The 21,730-nt window shown below is 38.9% G+C and overlaps 1 protein-coding gene across 1 annotated transcript in view; it reads right to left on the reverse strand.

Annotated features, from left to right (window-relative positions):
• Positions 1–21,730, reverse strand: part of LOC136874723 (zinc finger protein 665) — a 125,353-nt gene that overhangs the window by 11,711 nt on the left and 91,912 nt on the right. Inside the window, exon 4 of the mRNA XM_067148384.2 lies at positions 2,409–2,488. Coding sequence (XP_067004485.2) covers positions 2,409–2,488 — 80 coding nt within the window. The remainder of the gene's footprint in view (positions 1–2,408; positions 2,489–21,730) is intronic.

Genomic DNA, 21,730 nt, shown 5'->3' on the forward strand with positions numbered 1-21,730 from the left:
GGAGATCCACGATTCACAATATTCCGTGCAACCAGTATTCCGTCTCCTAGGACCACTTAATAGCAATTGCCATGGTTTATGAACTAAGAGGGAGCCATGATGAAAGGTGTATATATCAATCAATGAAGGATTAATTATTAAAATTATAATAATTTTACTATCTATGTTGCTTACAATATATTCTGATATCAAAAATTGTTGAATTTGTAGGTTCAGTTGACAATCTATGAACATGGCTTCCTCTGTGAGTTACTGGTGGTACAAAGGGATTAATATTCCTTAGATATAATTCAGAAGGCTTTGGAGAAAATAGTTTGAAATTACATTTCAGATAATACACCCTGATGGCAAATGTTGAAGTGCCACAGAAAGAATGACGAAATTTTTCACAGTTGATCAGAGGTATTATAATGAATCAACTTCAGATATACAGTAGAACCTCGATAATTCGAAATCGGTTAATTCAAAATCCCGCCTAATTCGAAGAAGCTCTCGTTCCCGGAAACATGAGATACAGTTTTGCATGTTATTTCAATTGTTTAATTCGAAATACGGATAATTCGTTATTCGAAGTACAATGTTGGCACCATTACCGAAATGCAGACTTTTAATTCGAAACTGCCTTTACATTCTAAAACAATAGTATGTTACAGAGTAATTTCAACTTGAAATTTATCCACTCCGCGTCATAATAGAACGCGCGTTCCGGAACGAGGAGGGGTAGCTTTCCGCACTTACACTCACGTTGGTGGGTCTACAGTGCGCTTCATGATTGCTAAATTGAATTAAATCTGAATTCTTTCGTATTCAACCTTTTAAGGAACGCCGTAGTATCACGCAACAGGCAGTCTGCGGGAAAACAGAATCCGTGAACACTGGCGATGCCGACAGTTGACGAAAAAACGTGGCAAATATAATAAATTCGTAGGCACCGAACAATATTGTCATTGCCGGTGAAACTGCATTGCTTTATTTTAATGCGAGCCCAAACGGTCTTAGGTTTGGTTTTAAAGGAGAAATTGCCAGCCGAAAATCGTACAGTGTGAGGGATGGGGGTCATAGTAGTGCGTTGCAATTGCAATGCACATGGAAGCGAGATACTTTATCCCCTCGTCATAGGAAACTTCGATAAGCCACAATGTTTTAAGAGCGTCGGGCACTTCCCATGCCAACACAAAGCATCTATAATAAAAATGCAAACAGTAAAGAAATCCAAAAAATAATGCATTTGCACAGGGGAACCGGCATAATTTATCCTCATCTTTGAATTGTGCGATTTTTTTTCTTTCATTGCGTGAGGTTATGTTTGTCAGTGATTTATCCAAGCGCATTATTTGAACACTGTAAATGCACCTTCTTGGATACATTTCGGAAATAGTTTTTTCCATGGCATTTGAAAGGTTTAAACTGTGAATCGGGGTGATTGCATGTATTAATGGGTCTTAGAATACTTCGTGACGCGGCAAGTGTTTACATTTCTGAAGTACGAAGGAAGTGCCATGGTGGGAAATCGTACAAGGATAATCATAGGAAAGTTCGATTTTAAGGGCATCAGGTACTTTCTGTGTAAATACAAGGCATCTAAAATGCACACAGTATAGTAATCCAATTAATAAAGCACTTGCACATGGGAGCTAGCATAGATTTCTCCTCGTCTTTGAATCATGCTTTTTTTTTTTTTCTTTCGTTGCGTGAGGTTATGTTTACCAGTGAGATATCCGAGTGCATTATTTGAATACTGTAAATGCACCTTCTTGGATACATTTTGTAAATAGTTCTTTTTTCATGGCATTTGAAAGGTATAAACTGTGAATCAAGGTTAACTGCATGCAGTAACGGGCCTTAGAATATTTTGTAACGCGGCAAGGGTTGGTACTTCTGAATTGCGAATTGGCGGTTAATTCGAAATCACGTAATTCGAAGTCCGATTTTTGAGTCCCAACGACTTCGAATTAACGAGGTTTTACTGTATTTTGATCTACCTCAGATATTTTCTCCAGATATTTTTTCAATAAAACTATATCTAAAAATATATTTAACATCTTCTCAACATAAATGAACACATCACATATTTGTAATGACCGGGCAAATTGGCCGTGCACGTAGAGGCGCGCAGCTGTGAGCTTGCATCCGAGAGATATTAGGTTCGAATCCCACTATCGGCAGCCCTGAAGATGGTTTTCCATGGTTTCCAATTTTCACACCAGGCAAATGCTGGGGCTGTACCTTAATTAAGGCCACGGCCGCTTCCCTCCAACTCCTAGGCCTTTCCTATCCCATCGTCGCCATAAGACCTATCTGTGTCGGTGCGACGTAAAGCCCCTAGCAAAAAAATATTTGTAATGACTAGGTTTTTAAGATATTAGAGTCTATATTCCATATGGTGTAAGAGTTAGTGGTGTACTTACTTTTCTTCTTCCATGGATGGGACCAGCAGATCAACTTTATCTTGTTCTACCAATATTTCCTCCTTAATGTCAGCAGAAGGCTATAAGAAAGAAATAGGAATTTTAAAATGTGAGAAGCAAACCTGTATAAATAACGAGCAGATGAGATTTTTGTGGACATGCACACATACAGGTAGAATGAGCGGAATACAATCACTGATAGCAATGTGGATGGTATAATTTGAAACAGTAACAAGTTCAGGAGTAATTACAATAGCAAAAGTTGTTAATAACCAATTAATAGAAACAGTTTGGCTAGATGTACAAAATATATATTTTGTTGAGATGCAATGTACATTGTAGAAAAATGATGATCAGAATGTTTTATTAAAAGAATCTTGGTATATTTTTGAAAATTGAAAGAGGTAGAAGAAAAGAGTTATAAGTTAAACCATTATGATGAAAAAATCAGGAACAATAACAATGGGGAATGAAAGGTCTTTAATGAACAGAAATATATAAGGACAAGTAAACTGATTAATTTATAAATTAAGCTGAATTTTTCCATGTGTTTCTAGAACATGATTAGAAATTGAGGTACATTGTAAAATAGAAGAACAGGGTTCAAATGTAGGGAATGTGTGCCTTAGATCTTGAAAAAAAAAGAATTACTAAGTAACTAAATTGGAGCTCCAGAATCTAAGAGAGCAATGGTAAAGATATTATTTGACTGAACAATAATATAAGATGTATGGGATGTTGACAGGAGTATTCTGGAATGGTAGAGAAGAAACTGGCAGATTTAACCCAGACTAATGTCCACTGCCTAACGAGTGTGGAAAGCGTTTCCCTGTTGCCAGGTAGAGCAACTCATAGTAGTGTGACCAGTGCCATTAAAATGAAAGCATCTTATCACAGGATGATATATCTGAATAGATGTGGGATGATGTGAGGTTTGATGGGAAGGTTAGCTTAACGCCTGTGAAGTAGCTGAAAAGGAGCCAATTCTGCCTTCAGAAACCTTCTTAACATGAAATAATTAATTAAATAATGATTGGGGATGTGTTGCAACAAGTTGAGGTAAGACACTGTTTAATAATGTGAAAGTTAAGTGACTTAAAGAGCTATTACCAGAAGATGGAAGGGTCGAGTACATGATGAGATGGCCACACCAATTTGGGAATTTGAGAAAGTCTATTAGTGTCACACTGCACTGAATCAGTCATAGGGGTGGATCTTTTTTTATAATTTTCAGGTTGTAAATGGAAATCTGGAAATGTCCTTATTGAGACCATATTATGTGATATAGATGTTGATTCCCATAGGGAACATGAAATATTTGTCCTGAATGAGTAAATTTATAATACCAATATAATGGTCTGTTATTGGACATTATAAATTTTCCAGCTAACTCATTCTTGGTTGCCTGCATTTCACCCTCATGTGCTAAGTTGGGCTCATCAGTTGGTACTTAGCACACCTACCAAGACGCAAGGCTAGTGCATACCTTGGAGGCGACTGAATAGGCTACTTGAAGCCACCAGCAGTGCCAATGCACTATGAGAAACTATGTTCTCACCTCCACAAAATGATGCTTGCCTGGCCATCAGATGATATAGATGTTGATTCCCATAGGGAACATGAAATATTTGTCCTGAATGAGTAAATTTATAATAACAATAAAATGGTCCATTATTTGACATTATAAATTTTACAGCTAACTCATTCTTGGTTGCCTGCGTTTCGCCCTCGTGTGCTAAGTTGGACCCATCTGTTGGTACTTAGCACACCTACCAAGACGCAAGTCTAGTGCATACCGTGGAGGCCACTGCATAGGCTACTTGAAGCCACCAGCAGTGCCAATGCACTATGACAGACTATGTCTCACTTCCCAAAATTGATGCCTTCTTGGCCATAAGATGATATAGATGTTGATTCCCATAGGGAACATGAAATATTTGTCCTGAATGAGTAAAGCAACCAAGGCAAACAAGAATGATGAAATATAAGATAGCATAGTCAAAAAAATATATCCATGTAAAGCATTGTACAACAGAACTGGGAAGAACGAGCTTGCACAGAAAATTCAGAAATCTCTCCACCTACCTTAGTCAGCTGAAGACACATCAGAAATCAATGAAGTGTCATCAATGAGATGAAGTAGAAGTAGGTTCCAGCTTCGAACTAAATCCATAGCACACTGACCAAGTGTGGAGAGATGGCAGAGAATTCATAGAAAAACAAGGGTGACGTAGGGGCAAAAAGGAAAAGAGACTGTAACATTCTAGAATATAGTAAAAGCTCAAAAGATGTGATCAGGGTAAGAAAAGAAGAAACGAGTGAAAAAGTAAGGTTAAGTGGTGGTGGAAAGTAAGAGAAAATTACAACAAAAAGTAAATTTCATATTGGCACAGTAAAATTATCAATAATATATCTTCAAATCTAAGAACATAACAAAAGGAAAGCAAAAAGAAAAGTGTCAAACCAAGTCATTATTATATGAAGAGAAATAAGAAAACTAGGGATTGGGTAAAATTAGATGAGGTAGGAAAAGGAAAGGAGAAACTTGAAAGAATGAAGACAGAACATCATGCCTCTCATTCCACTGCTCCCTCTTCCCACTCTGAGTAGCTAACCAATTATGTGCTCCTTTTCCTATTGCATACTCTCTATTCAAGACATGACTTGCCAGTATTGAATTCTTTCTATTGCAGAAAGGATTCTAATCATCAAGCAGGCTCTCCAGGTTGATGACTTGCCTGCCATCATTCTCAGACAGCTTTACCAATCATTTTTTCTCAAGGCAATTATTTTATTCCCAGCAAAAAGTTTCCCCACAGATTTCCTATCTCAGAACACATTGTTTTACTACCAGTTAATCCCACAGTATTTTCATATTATCATCCTATGATCAGTGTGAAGGAGACAAAGGTACAATATGGGGACAGGGAGCTGAACATAATACTGTGGGGTGGGGAGCAAAGAAGGCAGAGTGAAATTGTTGAAAATTATGGGATGAAAATCAACACTGAAAAGAGTAAGAACAGAAAGGGAGGGAATTAGAAAAATAAGGCAGCAAAACCCTCAATTTGTGGAGAGCTTCAAGTAATTGGGAATCAAATGATGTAGAATTAAGGTCTGAACTTAGTGGTCAGTAAAACAATTCAACAGGGAAATGTATTCCACCAAAGTGAAAGAAACCTGATTTGGGGGAATGAAGTACATAATAAGATAATTGGCTTTAGTCCCACTAACTATATTTCATGGTTTTCGGAGACACTGGGGTGCCAGAACTGAGTCCAGCAGGAGTTCCTTAACATGCCAGCAAATCTATGAACCCAAGGCTGACATAAGTGACCACCTTCAAATAACACCGCACTGAACCAGGATCAAACCTGCCAAGTCACAAAAGCAGTGCCTCTACCGTCTAAGCCAATCAGTGCAGCAAAGGTAGTACCAATGATGTATAAGATGTGCTGCTAACAAAGGAGACCTGGACACAGCCAAAGGGTAGGAGAATTTAATCCAAGCCAGTGAAATGACATTTCAAGATGATAAGAAATATAAGGATTGGGAAGGAAAAACTTTTGGACAAAATGGAGAAGGAGGAACTTAAATGGTTTGAACATGTTAAGGAGATGAAAGAGGGAATGATCACGAAGTGGTTGATGGAAAAACTCAGATAGATCATGCGGGGCACAAGAGGGAGACCAATATGAAGGTGGTTGAAAGGGATGAAGAATAGTACAATTAAAAGAAACCTTGACTGGAACACAGTTAAGGAAGAAAAATGGTGGTCAATTATAAGAAGAGTGAAAGGTGCCAGAAACACCCTGGCATGGTGCAAGCTAAACTAGGGATATGGACAACGATGATGATGATGATGACCTTTCTTCCAACAAATGGACAGTGCTTAAAACATGACCGCAGATGTGTTATTGATAAAATTAGGCAAACATCATCCCTCTGTGTACACACACTAAAAGAATAACAACAAGAACCGATTGATACTAAGACAGTTATTCCGAAGTTATCTATTGTACAACCAGTAAAATCACAAACTCAAGAGAAGTGGATCTGACTTCAGGACAGGATAAAATCAGTTGTACATAAATAAAATATACCACATTTTTCGGACCTTAAATCAGTCCAGACCATATGACATACCTTTATTTTACAAAAGAAATTTAATAAAATTGTAAGTTTTACAGACAATATGTTAAGATTATGGTTAGGATTATAATATTGATCTAGTAAAATGAAACATTGCTCCATTTGCTCAAGTAAAGGGCCTTTTTTTATTATTTCGATGATGTCTATACCATGATTTACATCGTGAAAGCTATGTTTACAGTCATTTATATATTGTCGTATTGCCGAAAATCTCCTGTATTTAAAAGCATTGACATGCGCATTGTATATGATCATATAGGATCTTCCTGTTTGTCCATCATATGTGCTGGCACAGTTGTTACAGTGAAATCTGTATACACCTGACTTATCAAGGGTTTAGTAACGTTAACTAGGCTAGATTTATGAAATATGTCAAGGTTTGGTTCTAAAGGAAATATTGATATTTTTCTTCTTAAACATGTTGGTTATTCTGTAATTGACAGGATTAAATGCAAAGGCTGAATAAGTTTTTGATCTATTTGTTTCTTTTTGTAAATTGGATTTCAATCAGTGCATAAACTTATATATTATAAATTCTATTAAACTAAGGTTGTAGTCATTGTCCAATGCAATGCTATGCATAGTGTTAAATTCTTAATTTAAATCTGATTTTGACATGTGAATGTTAAAGGCGGGTGTTGGTTTTCTGTAAATTTTGTATTTAAAAGAAAACGGAAGCCTAGCAATGGTTAAATATAAGAAATTAAGGGCCTTATTAACATCAGATTCTATTGTGAACATGATGTCTGGATCGATATTATTAAGGTGTGCTAGGGTGGTAGATGCGTCAGTAATATGTTGTTAAAAATGAAGCCATGTTTTCCAGTGTTGACTTAGTTAAATGTAGCAAAGGCTTTTCAGTCTGTCAAACACATAGCAAATACAATGTAAATTAAAACACTAAAAGCATATCTGTAAAAAACACACTAACATACAAAGAATGACATGTTTCGTTCTACAAGAACATCCTCAGATTCTATCAAATCACTTAAAATAAGCTTATATATGTACAGTATTGTTTACGTAGCGTAAACTTGTCAAAGATAAGGAGATAAGTGATAACATGAAACAGTAATGACAAAAAATAAATTATATACAATTATAATATAGTGAAAAACTTACGTATTTATCTAGACTGCCGATGTTAAGTCTGTTGTCACCAAACACTATTTCAGGACTGTGGTCATGGAAAGTTTGTGGTGAGCCACGCTGTGCGTGGAGAGGGGAGGGCAGGACAGGGAGGGGCCTAGTAGAACGATGTGGATCTCTCCTATTGGATGATAAAATCGGGTAGACTATAGAGTGGAGAGGGGGGGAGAGATGTAGGGCGGAGCGGCTGGAGCGCTGTGGAACTTTCCATCAACATTGGAGGGGGGGGAGAGATGTTATTGACCAATTTCATGTGAATTGTACCTGTATGTAATATGGATGAATGTAATTATTATAATTTTTATTATTTATAATAGGTGAATGAAGTACGGAACGGTATTATTATTATTATTATTATTATTATTATTATTATTATTATTATTATTATTATTATTATGAAAAAAGCAATTCACCTTCCGTCAACATTGGAGAGGGGAGAGAAGTTATTGACCTTTTACATGCGAATTTACCTTTATGTAATAAGGAAGAATGCAAATTAATAATTTTTAGTTGAATAAAGTAAGGGACATTATTATTATTATTATTATTATTATTATTATTATTATTATTATTATTATTATTATTATTATTATTATTATTATTTACGATAGAAGCAATTTAAGGAGTAGGTGTTGTCAGATATTATGCGAGTAGAGCAAATATGGGGGAATTATTTAAATGTGTATTATTATTATTATTATTTACGATAGAAGCAATTTAAGGAGTAGGTGTTGTTAGATATTATGTGAGTAGAGCGAATAGGGGGGAATTATTTAAATGTGTATGCTCATTCAGGTTATTGGCATTAGTATTTTTTGCGACGTAAATTTCTATTGCTTCTTTTATATTCAAAGATTTACTTTTATTTTCGAAGTGTAAAATTTTTAGATCAGTGTTGATGTCTGTGAAATGGTGTGAACAGTCGTAGATGTGCTCCCCGAAGGCTGAATGCCGATTATATCTGATCGCGTTTTTGTGTTCTTTGTATCTTGTATGGAAATTACGTTTTGTTTGACCTATGTATGTGGCGTTGCAGTTAGGTTCTTGGCATTTGAGTTCATACACTCCTGACTTTGAGAAAGGGTCCTTTTTGTTTAAGTTGCACCTGCTGAAGTGTCTCTGTAGTGTGTTATTCGTTCGAAAAGCTACTTTTAAACCTTGTTTCTTGAAAATGTTAGCTACTTTGTATGTGTTATTGTTAACATAATTGAGAACCACGTAGTTTTCTTTGTCGTGTGTGGTGCTTTCACGGCGACTTTTCTTATGTTTATTTAAAAGTTTATCCACTGTGCCTGGAGGATGGTTGTTTTCTTTCGCGATTTGTTTAATTATTTGCATTTCTTCATTGAAATCTGTTTTGCTCATTGGTATGGAAATAGCTCTATGTATCATTGTATTCAGTCCTGCTATTTTGTGTGTGTATGGGTGGTTCGAGTTGTTGTCAATAGTGTGTGACGTCTGAGTGGGCTTTCTGTATACCTTGTAAGATAGGTTGTCATTATTCCTGTTGATTGTGATGTCTAAATAGTTTATTTTCTTGTTATTTTCTGGTTCCATTGTGAAGCTGATGGATTTGTGTAAAGAATTTAGAGTGTTTAATAACTGGTCTGCATTAGTGACGTCATTATCATATATGCATATGACGTCATCTACAAATCTGCTCCAATGTAAGATTCCTTTTGAAAGCTGGCCCATTAAGAACATGTTTTCGAAGTTATTGAGAAAAATGTTTGCTATTATACCTGATAACGGTGAGCCCATGGCTAGCCCTTCTGTTTGGCAATAGATTTTGTCGTTAAATGCAAAGCAATTTTGGTGTAGTGTTGTTCTAAGAAGGTTAATAATTTCCTTGGTTTCTTGTAGAGAGGTGTTTTCCTTAAGAAGGTTTTCGATAATTTTAATGGATTCATCTATTGGTATGTTGGTGTACATGTTAGTGATGTCAAAGGATATCATACGTGTGCTCTCTGTTATTTTAAGTTTATTTAATTCTTGAATTAGTTCTAGGCTGTTTTTAATTGATCTGTCTCCTTTAAGTGAAATTTTCTCTTTTAGGATGATGTTCAGTTGTTTGCTTACTCCCCACACTAAGAGCCCTGCCCAAAATACACAAAGAGCTTTGTCCCATTAGACCAATAGTAAATTTTAAAGACGCGCCAAGTTACAATGTAAGCAAACAACTGAACATCATCCTAAAAGAGAAAATTTCACTTAAAGGAGACAGATCAATTAAAAACAGCCTAGAACTAATTCAAGAATTAAATAAACTTAAAATAACAGAGAGCACACGTATGATATCCTTTGACATCACTAACATGTACACCAACATACCAATAGATGAATCCATTAAAATTATCGAAAACCTTCTTAAGGAAAACACCTCTCTACAAGAAACCAAGGAAATTATTAACCTTCTTAGAACAACACTACACCAAAATTGCTTTGCATTTAACAACAAAATCTATTGCCAAACAGAAGGGCTAGCCATGGGCTCACCGTTATCAGGTATAATAGCAAACATTTTTCTCAATAACTTCGAAAACATGTTCTTAATGGGCCAGCTTTCAAAAGGAATCTTACATTGGAGCAGATTTGTGGATGACGTCATATGCATATATGATAATGACGTCACTAATGCAGACCAGTTATTAAACACTCTAAATTCTTTACACAAATCCATCAGCTTCACAATGGAACCAGAAAATAACAAGAAAATAAACTATTTAGACATCACAATCAACAGGAATAATGACAACCTATCTTACAAGGTATACAGAAAGCCCACTCAGACGTCACACACTATTGACAACAACTCGAACCACCCATACACACACAAAATAGCAGGACTGAATACAATGATACATAGAGCTATTTCCATACCAATGAGCAAAACAGATTTCAATGAAGAAATGCAAATAATTAAACAAATCGCGAAAGAAAACAACCATCCTCCAGGCACAGTGGATAAACTTTTAAATAAACATAAGAAAAGTCGCCGTGAAAGCACCACACACGACAAAGAAAACTACGTGGTTCTCAATTATGTTAACAATAACACATACAAAGTAGCTAACATTTTCAAGAAACAAGGTTTAAAAGTAGCTTTTCGAACGAATAACACACTACAGAGACACTTCAGCAGGTGCAACTTAAACAAAAAGGACCCTTTCTCAAAGTCAGGAGTGTATGAACTCAAATGCCAAGAACCTAACTGCAACGCCACATACATAGGTCAAACAAAACGTAATTTCCATACAAGATACAAAGAACACAAAAACGCGATCAGATATAATCGGCATTCAGCCTTCGGGGAGCACATCTACGACTGTTCACACCATTTCACAGACATCAACACTGATCTAAAAAATTTACACTTCGAAAATAAAAGTAAATCTTTGAATATTAAAGAAGCAATAGAAATTTACGTCGCAAAAAATACTAATGCCAATAACCTGAATGAGCATACACATTTAAATAATTCCCCCCTATTCGCTCTACTCACATAATATCTAACAACACCTACTCCTTAAATTGCTTCTATCGTAAATAATAATAATAATAATAATAATAATAATAATAATAATAATAATAATAATACACATTTAAATAATTCCCCCATATTTGCTCTACTCGCATAATATCTGACAACACCTACTCTTTAAATTGCTTCTATCGTAAATAATAATAATTGTTACCGTGTTTTAGCGGTAGGTAGAGGCGTAAGAAGGTGCGGGCGTGAATGGGTTTCAAACTACGGAATCAAAGTTAATGTAAAATTAATTTAAAATTTAACTAGGTTATATTTTCTTTTCAAAAACAAAGCAATAACAGACATGGCAGGTACAATGTAGCAAAACAAGGGGAGTTACAATATTTACAGGTTTTGGGCTTCACGCCCTGACTTCTGCGATCAGCTCAGTTTTACCACAAACACAAGTTTTAACAGAGGGGCAGAAAACCCCATTCATCCCTAGGAGCCCCTGGCTCCGAATTACACAGAAAAGCCTCCACGAGGCATATGACACTCCATTTCAAAAGAGCGATCCGCTCTTAAAATTTAAGCCTCTCAAAGGCCACACCAAACTCTACCTTCAAGCTGTCCTCTAAGGACGTATTCACAGGGGTAAAATACCCAACCTACAGAGGTCTATTACATGAAAAGAAGGTTGATTACATGACCTCTAAAATAACAATTTGAGAGGAGGCGATCTTGCACTCCTAATACACTTTGCTTAAGACCTACTTGGCACTAGGCCGTTAATACAAGGGCTAATCCCATACTACAGAGGTGACTTAAAGGCAATTTACATTACATTACGGGAGAATTGGTTGAGAAAATAAGTTCACCTCAAGACGATGTGAGTGGGAACTCGAGAGGGTTAGCACTCTCTATCCCATAATGTAGCTTTACAAGAGAATAGAAGAAAAGAGTAGTTACATTTTAGGAAAAGGTTACATGATGGAAAACGCTTCGAACCCGCCGCGAGAGTTAAACTGCCGACCTAGCAAGAAAAGAAGATATTAATAGGCCATTACCTGGTAGTAGATCGCTGCCGAGGAAAGAGGCGCTTCCCGCCTCCTGCTATGTACTTAATACACTGAAAGATGGAACAGAAGTGGCCCGGAGACCCCAAAATCAGCAGTTTATATCCTCTCGCGGAAGATTCTAGGCGTTAGGGGAAAGAAAACACCCTCCCACAAAATCTTTATTGGTTCGGGAAAAGAAACCCCTACATAGAGGAAGAAGAAACACATTATTGGTGGAAAATTAATTAAAGAAATTCGGGATTGGCTAGATCTAAAATAAGGGGAAAAAGAGGGGTATACAGCCAACTTAAACCATGACAGAAGGAAATTTAACAAAGAACAAACTCTTGAAATAAAAATTTCTCCAACAAAATAGTTCTTTGATTTCGCACTAGGTTGCACTATTGTAATTCTTCAGTAGTGTCCTCTAGAAGAGAAAGTTCACACTTCTTACTTCAAGCGAAACAAAAACACATCAAAAGTGACACAGTTCAAAAACTCAAAATTTTCCACGTGGTGACATCTTCTGAGAAAGTAGAGAATTAATAGAATAGATAAAGTTCAACCTTCCTCCAGAAGAGGAGTTTCAACTGGCGCAACTTTTAAATAAACGGTGTAGAGGTGTACCGCCCGGTACAGACCTCCCCCCCCAAAAGTTCCTCCAAGGGGTAACACAGAAGAACATAAGCTTTGTTTCCAAATAAGGTCCAAGTTTTGATGTTGATATTAAGATTAATTGCGGAAGCATTTATAAGATTTTAGTAATTTGGTTGGTTGCAATTTCAAACTTTTGTTGTTGCCGGTGCAGTAAAGTTTTCCTGTTGTAGTAGTTGAATTTCTGAAGATAAACCTTTAATGCTTAAAAGTGAAGAAAAGTTTTGCAATGTTCACCAAATATTGTTGTTAAATTCCCAAATGTAATTATTGCTTATGGTGACTGTCCATGTAGTTGATGTAGATTGAGTCGAATGGCCGGACCGGCCGTTGCAGCTTGCGTCCAACGGAGGCCGCTCGGACCCCTCAAGTACCCTGAGATACCGCTCGCCCGCACTATGAGGTGAGCAGAGGTGTTGAAGTACGCCGCGCCCGCGGTGAACAGATACAGGCTGCGGGCATGTAGCAGGTCGTGCGCCGCACATCAGCCTTGGCCGGGAGGAGAGCTCCGGCTCGCCGTGCACATGTCGTCCTCGCTGGAGAGGAGGGGGCCCATCCCCCTCCCCAGTCGCTGCACGGCGCTGCGCGGCTGCGGGGGCGCTGAAACATTAAAGCTAGACGGCAGAATTGTGTTGGACAATCATTTTCTTTGAGGGTACAGGCTTGTAGAGAGAGTGAGGGGCCAGCGGCGTGCAGATATTCATGGTATTCATTAAGCCACTGTGTAGAGTGGAGCAGGAGACGGGAGCGTGGTAATGGCCGTGGCAAAGACAGGATGGCAGTTTAATGGGTCGGGGCAGGTTTCACAAACATGCTTACATCTAAAACCAAAATATTACAGAAGGGGCAGAATGCCTTAAAAGTGAAACTCAAAAAAAAGAAAAAATATAACCTTCATATCCTTTCAAAATAATATGAAGCAAGTTAACACAGAAATTACACCGGTTTCACCTGGGACAGGTGAACTCTAAATATCCTCTCGGTGGCTGGATTACTTAGCAATAAGGTAACCGGCGTAAGAAAATCGAGAATGATACAAGGCCCATGAAATCTGGGGGCAAGCTTGCCCGCGGGAACAAAATTTTTGACCATAACCTGGTCGCCTACCTTCAAAGGGGTGGGTCTCCGTCCACGATCATACCTTTCCCTAACCTTTTCATGAGACACTTTAAGATTGGCTTTAGCCTTCTTCCAAAGATCTTTAATGTTGTCCGGATCTATTGTCTCGGGCAGAATGTCATTCAGAGACCAGAGGTTAGAGAGCGGCGAGTTGGGAACAAACTTGAACATCAAAGAAGCTGGAGTAAACTTGTGAGATTCATGAACCGCCGAATTCAAAGCAAAAGCTAACCAATGCAGGGACGTGTCCCACCTGGAAGGATCTTCATGATGATAAGCAATGAGAGCGGACCTGAGATTACGGTTAACTCGTTCAGCCAGAGATGGTTGCGGGTAATAAGCAGAAGTAGTTACATGAGATATTGATAAGTCAAAACAGAATTTACGAAATAAATTAGATGTAAAAGCCTTAGCATTATCAGATACAATATATTGACACGGACCAAAAGAAGCAAAAATAGAATTTAAGCAGGTAATGGTGGACAGAGCGGTAGCCAGCTTAGTCGGAAATAACCAGGAAAATCTAGTAAAACCATCTACACATACAAGGATAAATTTGTTGGCATTTCCCTTCGACTGGGGGAAGGGTCCTACATAATCAATATACAGGCGTTCCATGGGGCGCGATGCTTGATGAGAAGACAAAAGGCCTACCTTAGTGGACATGGTTGGTTTACTAAGCAAACAAGATTTACAGGCTTTTACAAGTTCACGAATTTCACCGTCCATACCTTTCCAGATGAACCTTTCACGAATCTTTTCACGGGTTTTAAAGATTCCAAGATGCCCCCCCAATGGGGTCTCATGATAGTATTTGAAGATCATAGGCACGAGAACAGCTGGAACGACAACTTTCATCATCTTGTCATGCCTCGAAGGGCAACATAAAACACCATTCCTCAGAACATAAGGGACGACATGCTCCCCAGAAGAAAGGGTTTCCATTATCGGAGCCAGCGTCGGATCTTCACGTTGGTATTTCTCGATATCCCTAAAGAGCATGGGAGCATCTGTTAAGATGGCATTAACACCAGATAGTATGGACTCGGAAGGTGATGAACTGTCGACCGGTTCGTGGGTCTCTACGTCGTTATGAAACATACGGCTGAGTCCATCGGCAACAACATTTTCGGTACCTCTGATATGTCGTACATCAAATTGGAAGGCAGAAATACGGATGGCCCAACGGGCTATACGACCAGTACGACGCGGCCTACCTAAGACCCAGCTTAAGGCTTGATTATCTGTCTCCAGGTCGAATTTGACATGTTCCAGATAGAGACGGAACTTTTCTAAGGCGAATAAGACTGCCAACCCTTCGAGCTCATAGATGGAATACTTGGCTTCTTGAACCGATAGAGTCCTAGATGCATAGGCGATGGGACGCCTCCCTAGTTCAGTCTCTTGAAGAAGGACTGCAGCTACAGCTGACGACGACGCGTCCGTTTGGACGATGAATTTCTTCGAGAAATCAGGCATAGCAAGTACAGGGGCATTACAGAGAGCTAATTTAAGATCTTCGAAAGCGGCTTGTTGAGAAGGTCCCCACTCGAATTTGATGCCTTTCCTACGAAGAAGGTTTAAGGGCGCCGCTCTATTAGCGAAGTTAGGAATAAACTTCCTGAAGAAATTCACCATACCAATGAATCTAGCGATACCTTTGATGTCCTTAGGAGGTTTAAAATCACGGATGGCCTGTGTTCTAGAATGATCGACAGCTACCCCATCGGGTGACACAATATGCCCTAGGAATGACATTGAGGGCTTAGCAAAGGCAACCTTGGACAACTTAACAGTTAACCCAGCCTTACGAAGGCGATCGAGAACTTCTCGCAGATGATCTAGATGTTCTTCAAAAGTCTCGGAAAATACGACGACATCATCCAAGTAGTGATATAAGTACTCAAATTTGATGTCGGAAAAGACCCTATCTAGTAGTCTAGTGAGCACAGCTGCCCCCGTGGGGAGCCCGAAAGGCACGCGGTTGTATTCGTATAAGTTCCAGTCCGTGGCAAACGCTGTAAGATGTTTAGACTCTTCGGCAAGGGGAATTTGATTATAGGCCTGATTCAAGTCCAAGATGGTGAAGAACTTGGCCTTACGAAACCATGAAAAGCAAGAATGAAGGTCGGGAAGGGGCACAGATTGCAACACCACCTTCCGATTGAGAGCCCTGTAATCAATGACAGGCCTGAAGCCTCCTTGGGGTTTCGGGACTAGAAAAATAGGCGAAGAATACGCTGACTTAGAGGGCCTAATAATACCATCTTTCAACATCTGATCGATGATTTCTTTCAGAGCCTTCATTTTAGGTGGAGATAGCCTATACGGTGGAAAACGGACAGGAATCGAGTCCGTGACCTCAATTTTGTATTCAATAAGGTCAGTAACACCAAGAGTATCAGAGAACACCTCGGGAAACGACTGACACAGTTTGCGAATACTATCAGCCTGCTCCTCAGGTAGATGTCTAAGGTCTAACAACATCTCATCCTGGGTAGGCGAAATAGATGAACATGATACAGAATTACACTTTAATAGTGGGATTTTATAACTAGAAGCAAATTTGAATGTGCACGACCTAGACCGGAGATCGAGCACAAGACCAGTGTGAGAAATAAAGTCAGCTCCCAATATAATGGGGCAAGACAATTGCTTGGCCACAAACAATTTAACTTTCCATGTAAACTTAAAAACACGAATTTTGACCAGTAAGGAACCTAGAATTTCTAATGGAGATGAATTAGCCGAAACGTATTGAACAGGAGAAGAGACATAGTCAGGGAGTTTACAAACAGATTTCAATTTAGAATACCAATCAGCCGAAATAATGGAGCAAACACTGCCTGAATCTAAGAGAGCTGTTATAGGCTCGTTATTTAACTCAATCTTAAGAAAAGGAACAGGTGCGGGGGTATCCGCCGCAATCCTGAGACACTCTTTAGGGCATTCAAAAGATGAATTTGAAGGCTGGTCGTTCTCTGCATTTACAACCTGTTTACTAGGGGCTGAGTCTCGGAAAGCAGAATTAGTCGACTCAGCCGAAGCCGCTAGTCACTTTTTATTATTGGAATAGCTGGAATTTGCACCAGAAGTTGAGCAGGAGGGGGTGCTATTTGAGTTTGGGCAATTCTTGGCGATATGTGAGAAAGCCCCACATTTAAAGCAGCCTTGTGATGAGCCAGCTCCATTCCTAGTCCCACTTGGCTTGATCAGAGGACACTTATTCCGCAGATGGTCAGGCGACCCACAAGCATAACATTTACGGGGATTGACTGGTCGGCGAGGTGGAGGCCGAGTGTTACTAAAGGAAGGCGGGGGTTCTTTCGCCACACGCAAGGAATCGGCATACCTAACTCCTTCCGCAGAGACGGCTAATGCTTCTAGTTCCGAGAAGGTTTGCGGACACGCCGCGAAACACAAATATGACCTGTAGGATGGCGAAATACCTTCTACAATAGCCTGCACAATCTGATCTTCAGGAAAGTGCAGAGCAAACACCCTAGTGTAGAATTTGATATCTTGAATGAAATCAGCCAAGTTTTCATCCAAGCGCTGTACACGGTAATAGTACTTCTGAATCAGGGAGGACCTGGCCCTAGCCGGGATGAAGTTAGCTAGCAAATGGGCATGGAAATCCTCAATAGATGATTGCTCGGCAATGGCTCTTACGATTTTATCAGAAAGAATACCAATAGCATACGGATAGATAATTTGCAAAATTTGACATGGCGAAAGAGAAAAAACCAGAGCATGATCCTGAAATTCCACTAGAAATCTTAAAAATGAAATTACGTCACTGGTGGTGTTGACGGAAAACTTAGAGATACCTCTAAGCAACATTGCCAATGGATGAGGCAAGCTGCTGAACCCAGGTGTCATAGTCGTTAAAGGTTTCAAGGGCAAAGAAGTTAATTCAGAGCGGATGTTACTCAATGACGCACGGCGTTCAGATTCGTTGTTCGATGGGGCAGAGATAGTTTGAGCAGCAACGGTTATCCTATTGACTTCTCCCTGAGGAGGCTCTTCCTCGTTACCTACATTCACTGTGGCGGGTTGATCAGTTTTGGGAGGAACTTCGCCGGTTAGCAATTGAGTGACCTTATTAGACAATTCAGAAATAGTTTCAAGGAGCGTATTAGCGTCCTTCCTCTGAACGTCATTCACCTTTAGAGACAACAGATCATTAACTCTATTTGCAAAGTGATACAGCCTGCCTTGCACACGCTTAATTTGATTAGGAGACGGATCGTTTTCATCAAAAAAGCTGACTACCGATGCTAGCCCAGTAATATTCTTGTTGAGTTTGTAACATATTTGAAATTAAATGTAATATGATGGGGTTGGCAGTAGAGAGAGATGTCTGGGTTGGAGAGTGTGTGTGGGTGTTGAAAAAAAATGTGAATGGCTGACATAGAGAAGTGCTTGTTTTTTCTTCTGAATAAAAAGTAAAAATATATGATTTCAGCGGGGTGTTTTCTGATCTTTAATTGGTGAACCTAACATTTATTGGCGACCGTGACAGGACATCATTAATAAAGGAAGATCCCCGTGAAAATAAAAAAGATGGAAAACCTCACGAAAGCAAGGACCGTAAAGCGGCGGTTATTTACACGAGTATACAACGAGGTTATGTCGTCGTTACAAGACGGTGAACCAGACACAGAAGAAATTCAGGTACAACTAGAAATCCTTCAAGAAAGGTATGATACTATCGCTAATTTAGATGGATTGGTATTTCAACAGATGATAGATGATAATTGTGAGGTTGATCAAATAGCAGATGAGGAAGAATCAGCTGATGAATATAGACGTAAATTCTTGAGCTGTAGGGCTAAAGCAACAAGATTTTTGAATACCACTGTGCCGGCTTCCTCTACCCAAAGTGTAGTAAATGAAAATATAGCTGAAAGAAAGAAATACAGACTTCCAAAAATAGAATTGAAGAAGTTTTCTGGGGAAATAATTGACTGGTTATATTTTTGGAGTCAGTTCCGTAAAATACACGAAGATGAGGACATGGGGGAGGAAGATAAATTCCAGTATCTCATTCAAGCTATGATAGAAGGTTCTAGAGCGTACGAGTTAGTCACAAGTTTCCCTCCGACTGCCGACAATTATCATAAAGCGATAGACAGTCTTCAAGCTCGATTTGGTAGGGACGACTTACAGGTAGAAGTTTACGTTCGTGAACTATTGAAGCTAGTTTTAAACAATGCAGTAAATTCTACAGAAAAAACAACACTTAGTAGTTTATATGATAAATTAGAATCACATCTCAGGTCTCTGGAAAGTTTAGGAGTTACTACAGAAAAGTGCACTGCAATGCTATACCCCTTAATTGAATCATCCTTGCCAGAAGACTTACTAAGGGCCTGGCAAAGGAATACTTCTTTCAGATGTGATTCTGTCTCCAAAGATCGTTTGAAACAGCTCATGGCTTTTCTCCAAAGTGAAGTTGTTAGTGAGGAAAGAATTTCATTAGCAATGAAAGGGTTCAACATTAATACATCCCAAGGGCTCAAGATTAAGGGAGGCAAAAAACCAAGGGAAGCCGCTGAACCAAATGTCCCCACCGCTTCTGCCTTGTTATCTACTGATATTTCTAAAAGACAGGAGTGTGTATTTTGTCTTAAACTTCATTCAAGTTCAGAATGCATTAAAGCTCAACAAATGACTGTGGAGGAAAGAAGGAAAATCTTGAGTAACAAGCACTGTTGTTTTAATTGTTTAAAGAGAGGTCATCAAAGTAAAGCTTGTAAATCCATTATTAGATGTATTGTTTGTGGTGGGAAGCATGTGGTACTAATGTGTTATAAACTTGGTAACAAAGACAAAGAAAGTGTTTCAAAAAATAATTTTGAGGGAGAAAGAAAGTCGATTAGTGAGGATGCCACTCATGTAGATAAGTCTATGGCTAACGTCTCTTGTTCTCCTGAGGTATATTTACAAACTCTGGCGGTTGTTGTTATGGGTAAGAGTAAACAAAAAACAGTGCGAGCGATCATTGATACCGGGTCTACTAAATCTTACATTGTGCGTGGCTTAGCTGAACAAATGGGGTACCAGTCAGTCGGAAAGGAAACTCTAATACACTCTTTGTTTGGGGGAGTACGTTCCCAAGAGGTAAAGCATAATTGTTACAACATAAGTTTAAGAAGATTAGAGGGAAACTATTCCAAGGAACTGCAAGTTTTGAGCCAAGAAATAATTTGTGAAGATGTTCCATATGTTAGAAATGGTGCTTGGAGTAATGAGATAAAGGATCTGAAGATTTGTTTAACAGACGTACAAGACCGAGGACCCATACAGATTCTACTGGGGGCAGATGTCGCAGGTGAATTGCTTACTGGAAAGACACATCAACTAAAGTGTGGTCTAGTTCTAGTAGAGACTGTTCTAGGGTGGACACTAATGGGAAAAATTATAAGTAATAAACCTAGAAGGGATGCAGCGTCACTGTTGGTGGCATCATTGTTTTCAAAACAAACAAAAATTTGTGATCTCTGGGACTTAGAAATTCTTGGAATTACTGATCCTGCAGAAAAGGAATCTACCATAGAGAAGAATGAACGAGTTAGGAAGAATTTCCTTGAGACTGTAAGGCTGAATGAAGACAACAGATATGAAGTGTGTCTACCTTGGAGCGAGCAACATCCACCTCTTCCGGACAATAGCGAAATAGCTCAGCGCAGATTGGAGACAGTCACAATGAAACTACAAACTGAGCAACATTATGGAGGATACGATGGTGTCTTACGAGATTGGATGGGGCAAGGAATTATTGCAATGGTATCCGAAGAAGAGCTGGCGAATGGCGGACACTATTTACCACATCGACCTGTCTTGAAAGAGAACAGCACCACCAAGATAAGACCTGTATTTGACGCCTCTGCGAAACAGAGGAACGCTCCTTCTCTAAATGATTGTATTGAAAAAGGACCTAACCTTATAGAGTTGATTCCTAGGTCATTACTCAAGTTCAGAGAAAATGATATTGGAGTCATCGCAGACATAGAAAAGGCATTTCTCCAAATAAGCGTCCATCCTAGAGACCGTGACTTTCTAAGATTTTTTTGGTGGGATAAGGAAAGTACAGAAAAGATGAAAGTGTTTCGTCATAATAGAGTTGTTTTCGGTCTTGCATGTTCTCCTTTCTTGCTGTCGGCAACAATAGAATTCCATTTGAACGAGATGAAGAGAGAAGCAGTTGATAACAATCCCTACTTGGTTCCGACAATAGAAAGACTGAAAGAATGTTTCTACGTAGATAATTGTACTACAAGTGTTAACAATGAAGCTGAGCTCAATTCATTCATGAAAGAGGCAAAAATAATTATGGAGAAGGCATCTTTCAACCTGCGAGGGTGGGAGTATTCTCACGACAAAACAACTGAAAACCTATCACAAGTGTTGGGACTCGTTTGGAATAAAGAAAACGATACTATGGAGTTGAATCTGGCACATGTCATTGATATCATACCTGATGTAATAACAAAGAGGACAATACTAAGAGCTGCTCATAGATTATTTGATCCTATTGGTTTTTCATGTCCTGTATCTCTCTGCCCTAAATTAATTCTGCAGGAACTTTGGGCTTCTGAGCTGGACTGGGACACTGAGGTAAATGAATCGACAAAGAAAAGGTTTCTGAAATGGTTGGCAGAACTACCTCTCCTGGCTGAGATTAAGATTCACAGATGTCTGATTGGAAGGCTGCA

This window comes from Anabrus simplex, chromosome 5 (genome assembly GCF_040414725.1).
Source record: "Anabrus simplex isolate iqAnaSimp1 chromosome 5, ASM4041472v1, whole genome shotgun sequence".
Classification (NCBI taxonomy): Eukaryota; Metazoa; Arthropoda; class Insecta; order Orthoptera; family Tettigoniidae; genus Anabrus; species Anabrus simplex.